Genomic DNA, 20,965 nt, shown 5'->3' on the forward strand with positions numbered 1-20,965 from the left:
CCTTCCTTCCTTCCTCCCTCCTTCGGCGGCGGCGGCGGGACAAAGCCATGAAGCCGGCGCTGCTGCTGGAAGTGATGCGGATGAACCGGGTCTGCCGGATGGTGCTGGTGACTTGCTTGGGCTCCTTCGCCCTCGTCATCTTCTACTTCCAAAGTATGTTGCACCCAGGTAGGGCACCGCCTGCTCCCTCCTTCCATCTCTTGGCAGTTGCCCCCCAGAATGAGTCCTGGGCTCGTTGGGGGCGATTGGGGAACGAACGCCTTGGACACCGCGGAGGGAGGGAGTGCTCCAAGGGCTCTGGCTCTTCGGGGGTCTTGGGGGCGACGGGGGCATCCCCTTGCAATGCCCCCCCAAACGGGGCCCGTCTTGTTGGGGGCGGGGGGCTGAGCGAGAGGGCCCAGAAGGGGAGAGGCTCTGGCCAGGAAGGCGACCTGGACCAGTCCCCCCAGAAGGACGGGGCAGGGAAGGGGAAGCCCCCGAAGAGGACGGGAGGGAGGGCTGGGGGCGCCCTCGAACCTTGGGCTCGGAGGGGAGCCTTGGAGGACTCCTGGGGCCTCTTTGGAGGACGGAAAGGGCTCCTCAGAGGCTAGTGCCGGGAAGCCCTGCCTCCAGCCCCGCTCTCTAGCCGTCGGGGGTTTAAAGCCCTCTTGGCACCGCTTTAAGTCGTTGCCTGGCTCTTTGCTATGGAATTCTGGGAGTTGGAGTTTGTTGACCCCACAACAAACTCCAACTCCCAGAATTCCATAGCAAGGAGCCAGACAACGACTTAAAGCGGTGCCAAACCGCGTTATCTCTCCGGTGTGGCTGCAGGCGCGGGAAAGAGAGAGGTGTCGATTTAATGCAAAGCTCCTCAAGGGAGAAAATCTCCAAGCCTCCAGCCAGGGATTGAAGCCCAGGAGAAAGAAAGCAGGAGAAAGGGAGGGACCTGTCGCTCGCCTTTCCGCCGATGGTCCGCGAGGGGACCTACTAAAGCAAAAGACAGCGCTTGCCCATAGGGAAACATTGGAGAACACTTGCCAAGAAGAAAAAAATTGGGCAAGTATTAAATGTTTCCCTACAGGTAAATAATCTCCAGTGCTTCCCTCTAGGCAAGTGCTGTTTGTTTCAGTACATCCTGTCTGCGAGGAGGCTCAGTAAAAACCCAGGAGGCAAAGGCTGAGCAAAGGGCCTTGCGGAGCCTGGAGTGTATGGGGGGCTAGTAGATGGATAGCCCTGGCTAGGAGACAAGCTTCTCCCAGGGTTTGTCGTGGCCTTGGTCCCAAACACCCTGCAGAAATAATCCAGTGTGAGACCACTTTACCTGCCCTGGCTCAGTACTAGGCAATTGTCACCACGATCAACTACAATTCCCAGGATTCCCCAGCACAGAACCAGGGCAGTTAAAGTGGTCTCAAAGTGGACGATTTCTGCAATGGGTTTTGGACCCGAGTTAATGACCAGGTTTCCAAAACAGCAGTAAAATAGCTGGTCCAAATCCAGGTGCTGGAGAGTGGCTGAGAGGGAAGTAGCTGTCAAGAAGGCTGTGCCCCAAATGGAAGGATTGAGCTCAAGTCCCAAACACACTGCAGAAATCGTCCAGTACAATGGGATCTACTGCAGGATTAAACACTCCTTGCTAAGGTCATGCTATTAACATGTAGTGTTTAATCCTGCAATAGATCCCACTGTACTGGATGATTTTCTTGGGAAGTCAGTGTGCAATAGGAGACTTGAAGCAACAACACAATGTTGTTGTTGTTGTTGTGTGCCTTCACCCTAAGGCAAACCTATCCTGGGGTTTGCTTGGCAAGATTTGTTCAGAGGAGGTTTGCCATTGCCTTTCCCTGAGGCTGAGAGCATGGGACTTGCCCAAAGTTACTCATTGGGTTTTGTGGCTGAGCTGGGAATTGAACCCTGGTCTCCAGAGCTGCAGTCCATTACTCAAACCACTACACCACACTGATGCAAACAGAGTAAAACTTTTGAATTAGAAGGCTTTCATAGCCAGCGTCTATAGTTTTTTGTGGATGTTTCAGGCTATGTGGACGTGTGCGCACCTACAAAAAGCGATGGGTCTTAAAACGCTCCCTTTTGTCTTGGCTCTGACACAGTACAGTTCTACTCATGTTGACACAGAAGGAAGTCCCACTGTCCGCTGAACTGGCTCCTGTGTGCGTTTACTCAAACATATTTAAGATTCTGCAGTGTGTGTGTGTGTCTCTCTCTCTCTCTCTCTCTGTGTTCATTTTCTAATACTGCATCTAGATTTGTGAGAGCTCAACAAATATACTCACTGTTTGAGCCTGCGGGATTAAGGGGGAGAAGAGTTTTCTTCACTTTTCTCAGGCAGTTCTCACTCTCCACTATAAACACTGTTGATGTGAGTCTTCTAGATGCTTTTCATCCCTTAGCTGTGCATGCGTGATGGATTTTTCTGGACCTGTGGGTGGGTGTGTGGAAAAAGATTTCACATTTTCCTTTGTTTTCTTCAGTATTTAGTCCTAGTCCTCCTCAAGCCATGCCCTATGAATAATTGCATTGATTTCCCCTCCTTGCCAACTGCCAGTCTAACGCAGTTGATAGGAAGTCTTTCTAATTTCTCCTAACATGGCTGTGTAGAATATATGTATTGTGTTTACAAAGACCCTGACTGTCCCTTGCGTTTTGTGTGGATGAGATAGCTAATTGGAAACAGTGAGCAGTATTGCATTGGTCAGCTCTGCAGCCGATGAATTTTGCTCCTACCTAGAGGGAGTAGTTCTCCTGGCTACTAATAGCTGTAGTAACTCAGAAATGCATATCCTGAATGCACTATTATGGAATGTCCCTGCACATAAATGTTCTCCTTGGGATCTCATATCGTGACTGTATTAAACAATTTGGATGTAAAACAATTTAGGTGGCAATTGTGTGCCCTTATGGATGTGGATGTTTATTTTCACCCTCACCGAAGCTTACATTGCAGCTTGGTGAATAAAACGGCCCTGTGTAGCCTTGTTTGAACTGATTGCATATACTTCCAAGTTAGTTCTCACAGTAGCTGTGCTGAATCAGTATTAGAGATTCTGCATGCTACAAAACCCCCTCATAAAATTTCAGTCCTAAGCTGAAGCTCTACTGGATGTAATGCACCTGAGCATGCATAAATTTGAACTGACAATTGGACTCTTTAGGACCTGGGTGAAAATACACTTAAAACCCAACACATAGCTATTAGAAAATGATTGGACACATTATTTGTGTAGATAATGAAGGCCACGTACTCAGCCTAAACAAGGATGAGGACATATAACTGCATCTGCTCATCTTGCTACTTGTCCTTCTCTCTGCCAATGAATTTTGAACAGTAAGATGGTTGGGGCAAGGACCTGCCTCTTCTGCTTTCATTACTGTTAAAGCAGAGGTGTGTTTAGACTGCTAACCAGTATAGCTAGTTGTGAGGAATGCTGGGAGTTGTAGTCCACAATTCCTACCCTTAATGAAAAGCCACAAGTATATGGGTTATGCTGCATGAACTTTCACTCATTTGTTGTTGCTCAAAACAGTCTCCCCTGAGCCTAAAATGGCATAGTAAGGCTGAAAAACATGGTGAAAATGCCCCCCTCCCCAATGTCCTCTAGAAGATATTTTGGGGATGGAGAGGGAATGATTTTTTTTTAAAGTTACAGCCTTAATTTTTCTCTTAAGCTTCAGCGAATAATTTCATACAGTACAAGAACTTGCAGTGCAAACTGGCTGTTCTGATCATTAGGAATCCCAGTGATAGATTGGTCTTCATAAAACATACATCAGTGAACAATGACAGTCTCCCTTTTGTCTTCTTGGATAGCAGGCCTTGACCTTGGAGAGGGCAATTTTGCATGAGGAGTAGAGCAACTACCCAGGTGTTTCAGCAGATAGAGCAAAGAACTTCTGGGCTCAACACCCTTTGATGGGGAACAGTTGCATTCAAACAGTATAGGCATGAATTAGTGTGGCCACCACAGCAGGAATTGATTTAGTACTCAACATTAAAAAGTGTGTGTAAATTTATCTCCTAAACTGATTGGATTATAGTTCTAAATTAAAGCTGGTTTCATTTGGTGGAGAGAGTCATAGAACATTTTATTCAGTGTAACGTTTGTTGCAAAAGATGAATGGGCTAAAGATAGTCATATTGAGGAGGTCTTCTTTTAATTTCACCCGCTCTCTCTTTGCTGTCCTATGGAATTCTAGTCCTTTAGGGTATGTTCATAAATTAACTTTTTGAACTATGGTTCCCAGAACTCTTGGCAATGCTGGCGGAGGATTCTGAGAGCTGTAGTTGTATAGTTTTCAAGCATGGACTTTATACCAATTGCATTCTTGTTCATTATAAAAAGCCCTCTCTGGTTCTGAACAGCTGTGGCAGAAAAAAAAATTAATGCATAAAGAGCATAAATCTTATGCTTAATGAGTGTAACACTCATGCTTTAAGAAGGGAGCAGCAACAAAGAGTACATGGAGAAAACGACTGCCCAGATTGAAAGGTCTGTTTATTGGAGGTTCAAGGAATGAAGTGGAAGATAAGCCAGGTAACCTTTCATTCCCTTACCAGTGGAACAAATTGCCTACTAACACTTTATCATAGAATTGTAGAGTTGAAAGAAGCCACATAGATACTGAGGCCAACCTCCCTGCTCAGTGCAGGAACTACAACTAGAACATTCCCAACACCTTTCCACCCTCTTTTTGAAGATATCTAGAGAAAGAGACCCCACCACATTTCTAGGTAATTGGTTCCATTGTCAAACCACTCTTACTGTAAAGAAGGTCCTTATAGTGTTCGGTCAAAGTCTACCTGTAATTTAAAATTATTAGAGCTGGTCCTACCCTCTGGGGCAGCAGAGAACAAACCTGTGCTCTCTACTTTGTGACAGCCCATGAGATATTCAAAGGATGCAGTCATGCCATCTTCAGTTTTCTCTTCACCAGGTGGAACATGCCCAGTTCCTTTAACTCTTCCTTATATGTTTTGTTCTCCATATCTCATATCATCTTTGTTGACCTTTCTGAAACTGTTCCATCTTACCTATATCCTACTGAACATTGTTGAGAAATGCAGCAATGCTTAGCGCTGAAGAATCAAGAATGTCTCAGAGCAGGCAGTAGTAATAGGGTTAGATAGGGGCTGTGCAGACTGGCCATTAAGGCTGGCCTGGGGTGGAGTCGGGGCATGGTGTCCAAATGACATATGCCCCCCCTCTGCCTCCATGGAGGCGTGATGCCGCGCACCGCTCCACATGGCACGCACTGTCATGGTGCTCCTCTGGCACTGCGTGCCAAAACAGCACCTTAAAGCTGTGGCTCCGTAGCTATCACATCCTTTCCAGGGTGCAAAAAGGACCCAATTTTTGCAGCTCCTTTTTGCACCCTGGAAAGGCCAGATCGGAGCCATGGCATGCAGTTGTCATGGTCCTGATGCGGTGCAGGTGGAGGTGACTGAAGGCTGCCCCTTAGGGGTGGTCTGCACAGCCTCTCAGTCTGAGTGACCCAAAGTGTTCTCCCTCCTTGTCTAACTATCCTGATCCCTCTGTGATGTGCTCTTAGGGATGTCTCTCCACCTCTTCTCTTCCTGCCACTCCTTTTCCAGCTGTTCCCTAGAATGAAGCTAGATTAGATCAGCACTCTGAATAACTTTCCTGTTTTACAGTAGAGTTCCTATAATGAAGCCTTTACTTTGTTTCTCCAAGTTTCTCCAACTTGGTGTCTTTACTCCTTAATCCTTCAAATTTCTCCAAGCCATTGGTGTCTTTACTCCTGAATCTAACACACTCTTTATAAAAATGAGGTGCCTAAAGCTGAACACAGTACTGCTGATGAGGCCTGATGAGTGCAGAATATAGTGGGACTATTACTTGTCCTGGAAACTATGATTTTATTAATGCAGACAAAAATGTTTGCCTTCTTTGCTATAGCTCCGCATTTAAGTATCAATTGACAGGTATGTTATGAAGGAATCATTACATTTCAGATGGCCATGTTTTCTACTTGATAGAAGACAGTTTTCTGTTTGGACTCTATGTCCTGTTCAGCTCTGGTCTATCAGTAAAGAACAATTGAATAAGACAGAGAAAATGTCCATCAATCATTACCACTTGCATAGCAAATTGAGCAGGATACAGTCTGGTAACAGTTTCTATTGTGATAAGATGTCTTGCATTTGTACTTAAATTGCAACAATACTTTTTAAATATGCATGTGTACATACAAGTAAACAAAGGCAAACATTATGCATAATTGTTTTTCCTTTTGTTCATCTATTTTTTTTAGCCAGATTTCCTGTTTTTTTGGCCAGGCAGGAGTAGTTATCCTAATTCTCCTTTGTAGGTCCTAACAGCACCCTGTTGGCCAAGGATGGGCAACTGTGATCCTCCAGGTGGTGGATTGCAGCCCCAGGCATCCCTCTCTACTGTGTCCCAGCCTGGAAGAAAGGTGGGGATATAAAGAAAGTGATAGATGGACGGACTATATTGGATAGGATTGATGAGTTAGCAGTTCAACAACATCAGGAGGAATGCACTTTGCCCATTCCTGCTGTAGACTCTTGTTGGAGTTCTGATCTTTGTCAAACATTCTCATCTTGAGCTTTGTCAAATAACATCCAAAATGGGTGTGATTCTCTAGTGCACCTTCATGTGAAACTGGGTCAGCTCTGTTCTGATGAGTTAATTCTGACAGCCCTTAAGAGTAACTATGCAAAATTGTATTTGTTAATAAATAAAACTAAATAAAACTTGTATTTTTATCCTGCTTTTTTACTATAAGCAGTCAAAGCGGCTTACAATTTAAAATTCACCAATATACAATACAAGTATATCTTAACCCTCCCTTAAAAAGAATTAAACATTTTGCTATTAAAATTTAAACTATAAAATGAATTATTAAATAAATTATTATGATCAATGTACTGACAAGCAGATGGTGGTATAATACGAAATGTGAGGGGAGTTCCTTTTAGCTGGGTAGATCTACCCAGGGAAGGCCTGCTGGAAGAGATCTGTCTTGACAGCTTTTTAAAAGCTATCCAAGTTGGTAATTTAACAGATCTCCTCCTGCAGACCATTCCACAGTCTGGGAGCGGTTGCAGAAAATGTGCTCTGGGAGGTTGCCGTTAATCTGGTCTTTTTTGTCTGCAATAAGTTTCTCCTGGAAGACCTGAGGGTGCGGGGTGGATTGTATGGAAGTTGAGCCTTTCCCATAAGCCAAAGAAGTGTTGTGGGGTGTAGGCTAGAAGAAAAAGCAGTATACTGTGCACATCCCTTAGCAGAAGGTTGGTTCTACTTGCATATTTGTGAGACTGCATTACTATTTGAGCATGCTGGGAAATTATGCTATGAGCTGCTAGTGTTTGCTGGAGACACCTAATCCAGTCTTGTGGTGTAATGGTTCCAGACATCAATGGCATGCCTCCTTTTTGCATTATCTGTTGGCAATGCACAATGTTACCTGACTTGCCCAGCTAATTGCACCAGTGTTCTGAGACCATCTGTGTTTAGAGTTGCCAGCTCTCCTAGGCCAATGCATAATTACATTGGTTTATCTCTGCTGAAGTACTGCCAATTCCATTTGCCTCATGTGTAATGTAGACAATACCTGGCAGAGGCTGGGTTCTATATGATTTTCTTAATTCTTCTGAGAAATGCTGTAAAACTGTGGTTCATGACTACATTTGAGCTCTAGATGGCAATGGAGCCTAGAATCAAGTTCCCCACTGACAATGTGTTTGGGGCTTGTACTGTACCTTTCATGCCCCTCTTTACTTTGTCCTATGGTAGTGTTCTGTCACTAACACATGTATGTGCTCTACTGGGCATTTGTGTCCCTGATAGGATTGCCAGATCAGGGCTATCTCAGGCCCTGAGATTTCAGGTTCAAAATATGAGATGACAGGATAACCTTATGCAGTGTTACGAGGGGCAGCCTTTACTGATGGCATTAAACAAGCTACATTAAGCATCAACCACAGTTGTGCAGAGTACGCCATTCACTTGAAAAACACTCAAGTCTAACTGATGGTGGAGATGCACAGATGTTCCAAGGTAGCATTCTCAATCTGAGATTCCTCCCTTCTGCTGTGAGGGCTAAAGAAGAGGAGCCAGACCCCAAGAGCTGACAACTCTAGTGTGCCTGTGCATTTCTCAGATTGTGATGAATAGTTATGATAATTCTCATTGTCAAGCAATTTCTTATGTGATTTTTACAGCTCTTCTCCCAAAGGATCTAGTGAACCCATACATGAACACAGGGCTATGCCTGTTGTCTTTAAGCAAGGGTGGGAAACCTCTTTTGAACAAGAAGCAGAATTTTGATTTGGGAAAAGTACAGTGGGCCCTTGGTATCTTCTGTGTCCAGGACTCCTGGGTGGATACAAAAATCAGTGGTTGCTCAAGTCCAAATATATATAATGGTTTAATAATGGCATCCCTTATATAAAATAGCGAAGTCAAGATTTGCTTTTTGAAATTTTCTTGGCATATTTTTAAGCCATGAATGGTTGAATCAGTTGATGCAGAATCCATGGATATGAAGGGCAGAGTGTATTGCAAAAGACTTCATCCTGCCTTGGGAGGGGCCAAAGCAAGGTGAGCAGAGTTGGATGTAATTATTTCCAATTTGACAATTTCTCCATCAAGCATACAAAGCACAGATCAATTGTATGCATGTTTACCCAGTACTTAGCTCTAGTGTAACAAGTTCATGGGCTAAAAATTACATTTCTGTTCCATACAGCAGTTTTATATGTTGCAAAGTATGGCTTACTTCCACGCAAAAATGTTCTGAGCTTTACATATAGTGAAAGGACAACAAGTGGTTCATTCTTTTTCATGAAGATGTAGGTATACACTAACAGGATAATACTCTTAGGCTGCGTTCCCATTATGATTTAAAGTGAATTGCTGATTGGGTTATATAGCCACAGTTCCCATTTGAAACCGGTTCTGATCCTATTATGATTGGTTTCAATTGCGATGAAGCAAGGCAAACGCAAACCCCCCACTCTTTCCTGACACTAGTTCTTTGGTGGTTCTTTTGAAAAAAAAAAAATGATTCCAAAGCGTGTTCAACTAGTGGGAACAACGGATCAGAATTGTGTCATTCTGGAGGGGCGAGACTAATGGCAGAGGGGTGTTTACCATCCCCCCTCAGTTTTTGGTAGATCCACCATCCCCCCCCCCAAGTCCTGCCTTTGTGCTTGTTGTGTGACCTATGGGCACATGATTTTTTAAAAAAAATTCATAGAAGATTTGATTCATTGATTTTGCAACTACTTCGGTGGCAAGCTGGGCAATTGGGCCAATGTCAGCTCAGTGAGGCAAGTAGTTGCAAAGCCAATGAATCAAATATTCTATCAATTTTTTTTTTAAAAAATATAGTTACCGAGCTGGGCTGCTGCTTTTGTCACTGATAATGCGCAGATGGTTGACATGCATTTTGAAGTGGCGCAAACTAGTGGGGATGACAATTATGCCAAAAAAGAAGCGATTACAAAGGGATAATGAAAAGGTCCGCTTTCATAGTGGGAATGATGGAACTTTTGGAATTGATTCACCGACACAGAGTGAAGGCAAACTGCAAAATGGTTTAAATGTAAGTGGGAATGGGGCCTTAGCATCTGCACAGTGATTTCAAGAATCCTAATGCAATGTCTAAATTGAGTCATTACAGCAAGGGTAGGCAATGTACTGCCCTCTGTATGTTAAGGACTATATTTTCTATAACTCTTGACCAGTAGCCATGTTGGGTGGATTATTAAAAATGACACTTATCCCTATTTTAGAGTAACCCTTTAAGGCAAAACTTTTTGACTGTGAGCCATATTGTAGATGGGACAACCTTGGCAGAAAGAGAGAGAGAGAGTTGGGTTGCCTATAGCCATCATCTGAAGATAGCTTTGGAACAAACATATTTTTCAAAACTATCGTATTTCTATACCTCATGTTCAAAATAGAATTTAATGTTTGCTTGTAATGCTAAAATGGTTGAAAAGTCTAACTGACCATAATGGGAGGGAGAAATGAGACCAATGATACCAATTCTGATTAGTTTATGTGTTGCTTTGATTTTGGAACTTCACTAAGATGAATGAAGCTCCTTTTTAGGTCAGTCTTGACGCAATTGGTGTACTCTGCTACCCTTCCCCATGTTAAAACATTGACTTACTTTTGGGAAATAGTGTAGGGTAATGATTGCTTTGGTTCCGTGAAATCTAATCTTACTGTTATCTGCTTGCAATCTGCATGAGAGAGTAATAAGGGACACAGCTGTCATTAGAAAGCCAAATTGCATGAAGTGATAGTTATCAGGTGATTAAGCTTAAGCTCTCCCAGCTTGCATCCTGTTAAATGCAGTGGGGTTTTGGGTTTTTTTTGTGATAAGAAGGTTCAGTCTTTGATAGCTGAATTATGTAGGCCATTTTGGACAGTCAAGTGAATAATGAATAATCGTAGCTATCTCAGCAAGAAACATGGTTGTGTCATGCTGCATGGAACAAAGTTGTAACTCTAATTAAGCAAATGTCTGTTGGTTTGGCGTTAAATATATGAGTGGTTTAGAATTCTATTTTGAACTGATTAATTGCTCCTTTGAATGATATTGTACTCTCTTAATCCTTTTGCATTAAGTCGGCATTTGAGCCACCGTAGTGTAGTAGTTTGAGTGTTGGGACTGTGAGTTTTGGCCATGAAACCCCCTGGGTGATCTTGGGCAAGTCACATGTTCTCAGCCTCAGGGGAAGGGAATAGCAAACCTTCTCTGAACAAAACTTGCCAAGAAAACCTGATGATAGGGTCACTGTAGAGTTGCTGTAGTCGGAAATGACTTGAAGGCACACAACAACAACAACACATTCTTCTGGTCCTCATTGACTAATAATTTGTGTTTGTGTGCTCCTCCTTGTTTTTGTCTCTCTGTATCATTTGACTGCTTAAGAAATTTTGCCTGTGAGCGTCAACCCTGCCAACAAAGGTGGGCAACCCATTTCCCTCCAGGCGTGGGATTGCAAATCCTAGCATCTCACAGCTTTGGCAGTGCTGGCAAGGGGTGATGAGAAATGTGGGTTGACATCTTTTGCCCTATTGGTAAAATTAATGCACCTTAATTGCCCTTTTAGGAGCAAGCCACCCCAAAATGTTTGGAATCAGATAGGGATCTCTTACAACAATGCACAGCTATTGAGAAAAGTCACCTTACCCAGTCACTATGAAGATATCAACCAACCTTAAAAGAACAGGGAAGCTTGAAAAGAATGGAAAATGTTGTTTCCTATATTCAAAAAATTATTAGCACTTCAACCCTGCAAATCTTTGGCTCCAGTACAGCACTTCCCTGTTTGTTATACAAGTTGTTTAGAGGCAGCTTGACATAATGTTTTGAGTGTTGGACTATGACTCTGGGGACTAGGGTTTAATTCCCAGATCAGCCATGAAACCCCCTGGGTGGCTTAGGCAAGTCACACATGCTCAGCCTCAGGGAAAGGCAATGGCAAACCTTCTCTGAACAAACCTTGCCAAGAACACCCCATGATAGGTTTGTCTTAGGCTCACCATAAGTCAGAAATGACTTGAAGGCACACACATCACACACACAACAATGGTTTGCCATAAACTCTGCAAGTGGGTTGAAGAGGCATGTGAAGAACTGTGGCTTTGTTCAGTTGCCCATTCTCCCAGTTCAATTTGAGCTCTTGTTTGTATGAACAACAAAACATGAATATTCCCCCAGATGTGAGTGTGAGAAACCCAGGTTTTTTTAAAAAAAATTGACAGTCAAAGTCATTTTGAGTTTCAGTGTGTTGATGTAGCTTTCAGTGTGCTGATGTTATTTTGTTTTACAGATGGGGTACTTTGCCCTAGAAAAGAGTTGAGTCATGAGATTATGTGTGGAAACTATAAATAGCTCACAGAATGAGTAAACTGGATATTAACCCAAGATTTTGGTGTAACACTAACTTAGTAGGAGAACAACTGAGATAAGGATGAAGAAGAATGTGTCACTCAGAATGCTAAATGTATAATATGCATTTATCAGTTTAGCTTTTTGTGTGTTCAGTACCCTTCTCACATCCTGCAATTTTAGTTGTAAAAAAGCAATTTAAAAACGAGTATAGTTTCTCACATTATTATATTTAGCCCCCACCTTGAAGGCCATGGCTATCTATATGTGTATAGATGACGTGAGATGTAATAGTACTGAAGCAGAAATAAAGATAAGAATTTATTCTGATAAATCATTAGCAGAACTTGGAGAAAGTAACTTTTTGGACTTTGGCTGCCTGCTTCCTTCAGCCAGCATGACTATATAATCACTGAAGAGTCTATTTCATCTCTGCATCATTGAAATACAGTTTCCAGAATCCCATTTGATAGGAAGAGCTTTGAAACTGATTCTTCAGTGAACATGTTCGACTGCCCATTTTGGGACTAATACTCAGAACTTGCATCTCATCAACCACAGCTTCCTGAATTCCCTAGTCCAGTGCTTCTTAAGCTACCTGATTGGAGGACTGATAGCCTTCTTCCACCTATGCCCAGTGTGCTAGGAACCAGCTCCTTACTTGTGCCTATTAATTAATATTGATTGTTTCTTTTCTGGAAATCTCCAGGGAGCAGTAGCTGATGGCTTATAGACCAGCACCCGTCTGTGGGCTACCATTTTGAATACTGTTGCCCTAGCCAACATGGCCAGCAGCAATGTCACTTGGAGTCTAACATCAAGCTGCTCCCACTGAAGCCGGATTGGGGCCATGGCAAACACACACCACGGCCCCAATCTGCCTTGAAGCCAGCTAAAAAAGATGTGACAAAGATCCACTCCTTTTTTGGCTGACAAAAAGCCAGCTTTTCCCATCCTGCAGTGGATTGAAGCCAGCTGCAAGCCACTCCGGCAGAGTGCAGTGTATAAAAGTTGTGCTGCCAGAGCTGCTTGAAGCCTCCCATGTCTAAAAAGCTAGAGGCGTGCAGCGCCTAAATGCCATGCCCCCACGCCGCCCAGAAGGCGGCTTTACCAGGCCATCTGTTTCGGCCCTATGTGAATAGTTTACAATGAGTAGGCTCTCAATGTGTCTGACTGAGATTCCAAAGAGAAGAACCATTTTTGCCAAGAAATTACTTTGTATGATCGGCCTATTGAAATTTAGGACCTGACCTTAAAGAGGTGAGGGACAAGGAAGAGAGGATATACACACAAAAAAGCACACTGTAGACTTGGAAGACCTTTCAGAAAGCTGGTCACTGTGTTAGTATATTCTTTTATTTTAGTCTTTTGTTCTCGAGCAGTAAGTGCTAGAAATATAAATAAAGCAGGTCAGCCTGAAGTCTTTCTTAATGTGAAGGTCTGAGCCCTTTTGGTGCTGGTTAAAGTAGGCCCTTGGAAGATCAGATTACACATTTCAGTCCAGATTTGACTGTTTCTGGCTGAGATCTTATGAACAAAATGTCATGGTTGAGTAGCATACCAAGCTCCCCTGTTACCAACCCCAGAATTGGATATTCTAATATTAGCAAAGGAGGGTGTCAGGAAGCATCTGACTATGTGCCTATACCCAAGTTTATATATCTTACACTAAGATCTGGGGTAATTTTCAGATCTCAATGGATGATGACCTTGATCTACGTTTGGCTATGGAAAGATGGGTAGATGTTTCTCTATACTTCTGCTTTCAATAGAAAGTGGAATGGCATATACAGTACTCCAACGTTTCACAGCTGAAAAATGGGACACATGTGGCTAAACAACACAGTATAGTCAAGATGGCAAACATTTTTAATGAGGAAGAACAGCTAGGAAATGCTGCAGCAGTTTCCTTTTGACTGAGCCTGTTGGGAAGGGCAAGATTTGATGGGCAAGATTTGATAATTCACAATGGCAGCAATGGATAAAATGGACTTTGGTAGAAATTTTATTGTATGGATAAAAACCATTTACAAAACAGCCAAAGCCCAAATATTAATAAATGGTGAAATGACGAAAGCTTATGATATGCAAAGAGGCATTCATCAAGGGTGCCCACTTTTTCCTTTACTTTTTATACTGACTTCAGCAGTGTTGATGACTGCCATTAGAAAAGAAGAAGAAGATAATATATAATGAATTTTTTTTAAATAGAAGAACTTGAGACAGTGGTTGAAAAGTGGCTGAAGAAGTGGGAGGACAGATGAATAATTGAGAGATTGTCAAATGGAAAGATTGAAAGGCATATTGAATAGTCATAGGGTTGGCTGTCATCGTGGAATGATGAATCCTGGGAGGACTTTGTACACTGTGGAGTAAGAAAGAGAATATCAGTCCTCATAAAGACCAAACAAAATAAATGCATGCTTGTATGCCATTAATAGGATGCCAGACTCTATGTTCCTGTTGTTTGGAAGCCTCCCCCCTCTAATGTGCTTTTCTGCCTGGATTGAGGGCATAGATCATAGATAGTTAAAAGTGTCTACCCTCCCCACACCATTTGACTTCATATACTGGCTATTTGTGGAGGCTGCAGAAGGGGAACCACCTTCAACACAAGGGTCTCATCCTAGGAGAAAAGATATTAAAGGAATTAGGAAAAGAAGGATCAATGGATTGGTCTCATCAAGGTAACACTTTGAGGACAGCTACTGGGTGAGGTGTATATTTGAGCAAGGATAGGCTGACTGTAAAAAGCTATGAAATTATACAGCCTTGGAAATCCCTGTTTTGCCCTGGGTGTCTGGAGAGGCAGTAAAATGTGAGTCTCTTGGGAGTGAATTCCTAGCCCAACTTCTCTCTAAGAGAATCATGATTTCCTGGTAGAAACTAAGGGAAAATCCTATGGAATTTTCTACAGATGATCTGGCTTGTTCCATGGTTTTTCTGCTCCTCTGTGAGGGCACTATACATTTACTGTACTCTTTTTATGTGTGCAAGGCCTGAATAGTTTCCAGATTTCCCCTCCAAACTGCTGTGCCACAGTGCCAGCTGTCTCTTTGCCCATCCACTCCATTACATTTCAGTGACATTTGGTTTATATATTACCCAAAGCCTGGAAATATTGAAGCATGCATGTTATGCCTAATGCCACATGTGACATTTCTTGAACTGCTTCCAATAGTATTTACCTTTATGAACCATGTGATTTACCTATGTGATCCAGGATAATGGTTTGATAGTCCTGCTCTCAGGTTTTCAAAAGGCCCTGAAGTCCTCCTAGAGACAAAAGACTATATTGTCATTATTTTAACATACAGTACTTGAAACTTGTTGTGGAACAAATTACTCTTAAATCCATTTTGAAGACTTACCCTGAGAGAAAGAGTACTTTATAAGCTCCTTTATGTTTAAAATTATGTTCTGAAATTTGTGCCACAAAATTGTTTAAGCGCCGATCAGACCATGGACTGTCATACAGCTCCCATTACCCATGCTTAGGCAGGGATGGTGGTGATGGGAATTATAGTCCAAAATGCTTCCAGGGTGCAATATTGTAGGAAGACTGGCTCATTTTTATAGGAGTACTTGCATGTCCTGTGAGCTCAACCTTGGTGACTTCTCTTTACACACAACTGCAATGTGCTTTGTATACTGATGCTTTTTTAGCATCAAGCTTATACATATGAATTCTGTTTTGGTTAATATATTTGTGTGTGTGTGTGTATGACTTTTCAATACATTAAAACATGAAAACATACAGAAATTCAACAAAAGAGAGATAGCAAAGAAAGAAAATAGAAGGAACAAGTGAGAAAAGAAAAAAGAACAAAAATAAAAAACACAATAAATATTTACATTGATTTCTGACTTGCTTTATGATGGTTATTACTCTTAATATATAAAATCATACTTATCTAATTTTTTAATAAATACTGGTAAATAGTGTTGGACAGCATGGTGTAATGGTTTGAGTGTTGGACTACAACTCTGGAGGTCAGGGTTTGAGTCCTAGCTTGGCCATAAAGCCCACTGGGTGACCTTGGGAAAATTGCACATGCTTACCTTCATGGGAAGGTAATGATAAACTTGCCTTCAACAAATCTTGACAAGAAAATCCCATGATAGGGTCACCTTAGGGTTGCCCATGGGTCAGAAATGACTTGAAGGCACCACCACCAACACATGTTGGAGAAGCCATTGTGGTGGAATATTCTTAAGTGTTGGAAAATTATATTTAATGAATAAATTCTGGCCTAAATACTCTCATTTTGGAAGTTAAGCAGGACAAGCCTGTTTAGTTCTTGCACCACCAAGGAAAACAAGTTGATGTCAAGCTATATTTCAGAGGAAGGCAGTGGCAAGCCACCTCTGAGTATTCCTTGCCTAAGAAACCCCTATGAAATTCATGGAATCACCATAAGTAGGCAGGTGATTTGAAGGCACATGTACAGAGATTCTATCAGCACCCAGTGTGCTGTAGTGGTTTGAATGTTGGACTAGGATTCCAGGACATCATGTTTTGAATCCCTGTTATGTCAGGGAAACCCATTGGGTGGCCTTGGGCATGTCACACTTTTTCAGTCTCAGAGGAAAGCAATGACAGATCCCTTCTTATCAAATATTGCTAAGAAAACCCAGTGATAGGTTCATGTTAGATCGCTGTAAGTCAGAAATAACGTGAAGGCATATAGCGACTAGCAGTAGTGTTGGTTGGTGCCTCCTGGGGAATAGTTGGGTGAACTCAGAGGGATCACTGGAGAGGCAAATGAGTTATTTGAATTTCCAGCAATCCATATATCAGAGAAAGGAATCTTCAGACACATGAACTTGAAGATCTTGTCCTTAGTCTTTTTAGTCTGAACTACAGTACACCCATTAAATCATTGGGGTTTACTGTGTATTGGTTCACCATCTAACTTTTGGTTCAATGATCGTCCTAACCAATAGAATTCGAGACCATGAGTAAGAAGCTGGAAGGGGGCAACCCACACAGTCACGGAAAGGTATTCCTTTAGATCCACATTCTGCTGCTCCCATTGCAAACAAAATCAGTTGACCTTGAGGTCATGAGTATCAAACACCAGTGTGAGGAGAACAGGAGAAATTTACCTAGTTGCATGAAATAATAATGTTGGTCCATTACAATCCATTTCACACACTGAGAAAACTTAACATGCAAAGCTATGTCTGGGTTTCAGAGGATGGCAGAGACTGTGTCCTCCGAACCACAGAGGAAAATAATTGCAGAGGATGGTGATAACAGCAGCCAGTTTGGATAGCATCCAAAATCCATTTCTTTGCATCCTCCAACTTTTGCAATTTTACTCAGTCAGAAGAAGTGTGGTATTTATTATTTCAAGCATTTACCTGTTGCCTCTCAACCCACCAGACCAGGGGTAGGCAACCTGCGGCCCGTGGGCCGGATGCGGCCCGGCAAGGCCTTGGGACCGGCCCCAGCCTGGTCCTGCCGCCGATTGCCGCCGGAGCCTTTGGCCTCTCACGTGAGGGGGTGGGGCCTTTGGCCTATCAGGAGGAGGTGGGCAAGCGGGGGGCAAGCGGCAGGCAAGGAGGGCAATTGTCTATAGAAGCCTCCGAAACATGCATTTATATTAACATTTTTTTTAAAAAATCAGCATTTTTTTTTGCGTGTCCTCCATTTTTTTTAAAAAAAAGTGTCCTCCAATTGAAAAATTTTGTCCCACATTTGTCCCGGTTTATTTATTTATTTATTTGTTTTTTTAAAAAAATATTTAATTATTTATTTTTTGGCTTCGGCCCCCCAGTTGTCTGAGGGACAGCAACCTGGCCCCCGGCTCAAGAAGGTTGCCTACCCCTGCACCAGACAATGCATAAAAGCATTCAAAACATTGAATACAGGATGCAGCTTGAGTTTAGTCCAGTCAGAAGTATGAAGGCCTGAACAGGAATGCTTTGTGCTGCATTATTTTGTTGTCAGTTCCACTTTTACTCTTAAAAACTCTTCAGTACAGTAAGAGAACACATCTGTGGTGCACTGCCTATGTCAGAGGTCTGCGTAACACTGCACTATTGCAAATCATTTATTCTTTTCAGATTGAAAGATAATATTGTAAATCTTGATTTTTGTAATAAATATCACATCTTTGGTTAGAGGCTTGGTTGTGCTTGGTTTGTGTGTATTTCATGTAACAGTAACTTGCTGTTTAACTCACTGCAGAAGGAAAAACAAGAACACACCCTTCTGGTATTTTCTGAAAATGTTAATACCACCCAGGTTAACTTTCCACTAACTTTCATATTGTGGGAACACCCATCCCTCCATAATTACAATTTCCATACAGTAAAATGTATAGGTTTATTTTAATTTTTTATTGGGCAAAAATGCTAGCTCTCATTAGTACACATATTTGCTAAACACCTTATAAATAGTCAGGAGCCTTTGTGTTGACGTTCATAATATTAACACTGTACATTAAACTTGTCATGATTTGGCTTTTGGCAGAAAGCTCACTTTTTCCAAGACACAAAATTTCCTATAGCTTTAAAGATTTTTCCTTTTTTTTTCCTTTGTAGGAATAAGTTGGACTGTATATTCTGTTTGAATAATAAAAAGAGTAAGAATAATGAAATGTCTTGGCCTTGCTTGAGTGTAATTTCTTGTCTCTTTGGAGTGACCATGTCTTCTGAATGCTTAAATTGTTTCCTTGACTTGCTTAGCAGGGCAACAGGATGGTTATCTCTTTTGGTGATGTATTTAAATGTTTGAAGCAGTTCAGAGAAGTGGAAGAAATTGCATTCCAGTTATGTCCCCCAAAATGCACTTTGCAGCATTTTGAGATCATCCTCCACAGAGATGGGCTTTCTCCCCTCATACTCTCACATACATTCTCCAGCCTCCCCCCACTGCTTGTTTTTGATGTTGGCTTGTTTTGCCCTTGTGTGAATGTCATTATAATACAATCACAGTTTCTTTTCCAAGCCATTGGGGTCCAAGCAGTATGTATTATTTATCAGCTCCAAGGTAACTCATATCTGTGCTGAGGGATAGCATCAGGAAAGAATGCAGAATAGTTTGGAAATGGGGGCTGGCTCATTATTTTTTTGGAGGCACTTCCTTAAGGTTTGCTCTTTGGCTTTTTGTGTAATAACTGTTGTTTTTAATTTAGGATAGTTACTAATTGGATTTCCTGTGTCATAAGACTTTCCAAACCTCTGGCAATATGCTTTTCCTCTTACACGTAGGTGAAAAGTCATGCTATCAAAACAGGGAACGAAAAATGCTTTGACTGGGGTCCAACTGAAGTCAGCTGTGGCAGAAAATGTATGCGACAGTGCTTAACTTGAATGTTGACTTAACTTGTTTCATTAGATTTCATGGGGCTTAGTTATGACTGACATTAGGAAGATTAGGGTGTGATTTTGCTACCTTCGCACATAGGAAGATAAACATGAAGCAAAGGACATTCATATAGAGTCCAGAAAATATACTATTAAAATGTATTGTTTGTGAAAAGTATTTATCCTGCCTTTCTGCCTGTTGTTAGGTTTCCAAAGTGACTGACAGTAAGTGAGAATGAATACATAATAAAATTGTTTTAAAAGTCAGTGGTGATTTATGTATCTGTTGGGGAGATAATGATGAAAAATGACAATGTCTCATGCCTGGCTTGAGTTATATGTGGGTGACATATGGAATCCTGTTCATTGCAGTGTCCCCCACTAGAACCTCTAACGCTATTCCTAATATTCTGCAGCAGTAGCAGCATCAAAATGAATTTTAAAAAAATATGAAGATGTTACTTAGTTAACGAAATAGATGTGTTCCTAGACAGACTATATGATGCCAGAGGCAGGAATAATATGGAAAGAATAGGTATGGATCCTTGCATGACAAAAAATAAGCACAGTTCAACCTGTTTCAGCAAACTTTTTATTCAGAACTGACAATATATGCTCATGTGAAATGAAGGAAGCAGATTGGATAAGTCTTTTGTGAGTAAATGAAAGCACTTCCAAAATGCATCCAGGGATGACTTTTTCTTTCAACAGCCTCTTCTTATGATTTCCATTTTGGTAGACAAATTTTTAGACTGCTTAAAAAAACATGTTGGGGTGCAAGGTGAGGCAGGCTTCTATGTTCTCCCTTTTCCTCTCTGTTTTTTTATTCCCACATGCTCTGTAAGGGATTCTGGAGGCAGTTGTTGTTTACCTTGTCTGTTGTAGGCAGGCAAACACAACTGCCATGAATACCATTTTTGGGAGAAAGATGGGATATAAATCCAATAAATTTATAAATATGATCAGCTAGAGCAGAATCCCATTCTTTTCCACTCAAACTTTATTGTATTGTTTACTGCAAACATACACTGCTGCAACCTGACACCAAAAGTCCATGTTACTTTTCAAGGGAGATTTTGCAAGTAAAAAAAACAAAACAGTCCTTTGTGGATGGGAGGGATGTACCCCTCTGACTGCTGTAACTTTTACATCCTTGCCTTGGTCGTTGCTTCAGTTTCTATAGCTGGTGTGGGTGTTTCAGCTGTTTGAGGGATCCATGGAGATCATAAAAATAGCACTCCTATATGTGCTACTTAGCAACAAGGGAGAGGTATAGAGTGGCCATTTTTACAGAGGAGAGCCATCTGCTTGAAGGCATATTCCTCTCCTTTAATGGCTGTTCACTCCAAATCTGTTTTATGGATGAAGGACCCTGAGAAAGGAGAGCAGAAACATGTTGCTCATCCAACATAGTTGTTTGATTTGAAGGTGATGCTTACTTATTGTGACCCTATCCTAGAGTTTTCTGGGCAAGATTGATTCAGAGGAGATTTGCCACTGCATTCTTCTGAGGTTGAGAGAATATGATTTGCCCAAGGTCATCCCATGGGTTTTCATAGCTGAGTCAGGATTTGAACCCTAATATCCTGGGGTCATAGTCCAGCACTCAAACTGCTCCACCACACTGGCTCTCCCATCAAGCACCTGGATAGGAGCCTGAGCAGGCATATGGGTCATCAAGCCTATGACAGTGCAATGTTGTAGTTATAGAGATTGCATCTAAATATCCATGTATACATAAATCAGTGCACACAGT

General features: G+C 41.9%; 1 protein-coding gene across 2 annotated transcripts in view; it reads left to right on the forward strand.

Moving 5' to 3' along the window:
* Positions 1–6: 6 nt before the first annotated feature.
* Positions 7–20,965, forward strand: part of CHST11 (carbohydrate sulfotransferase 11) — a 253,960-nt gene continuing 233,001 nt past the window's right edge. The window contains exon 1 of one of the 2 annotated variants that reach the window (XM_042470390.1): positions 7–168. In XM_042470390.1, coding sequence (XP_042326324.1) covers positions 48–168 — 121 coding nt within the window. In that variant the 5' untranslated portion in view covers positions 7–47. The remainder of the gene's footprint in view (positions 169–20,965) is intronic. The other variant, XM_042470391.1, reaches the window with a different exon arrangement.

Source organism: Sceloporus undulatus, chromosome 5 (assembly GCF_019175285.1).
Source record: "Sceloporus undulatus isolate JIND9_A2432 ecotype Alabama chromosome 5, SceUnd_v1.1, whole genome shotgun sequence".
Taxonomy (NCBI): domain Eukaryota; kingdom Metazoa; phylum Chordata; class Lepidosauria; order Squamata; family Phrynosomatidae; genus Sceloporus; species Sceloporus undulatus.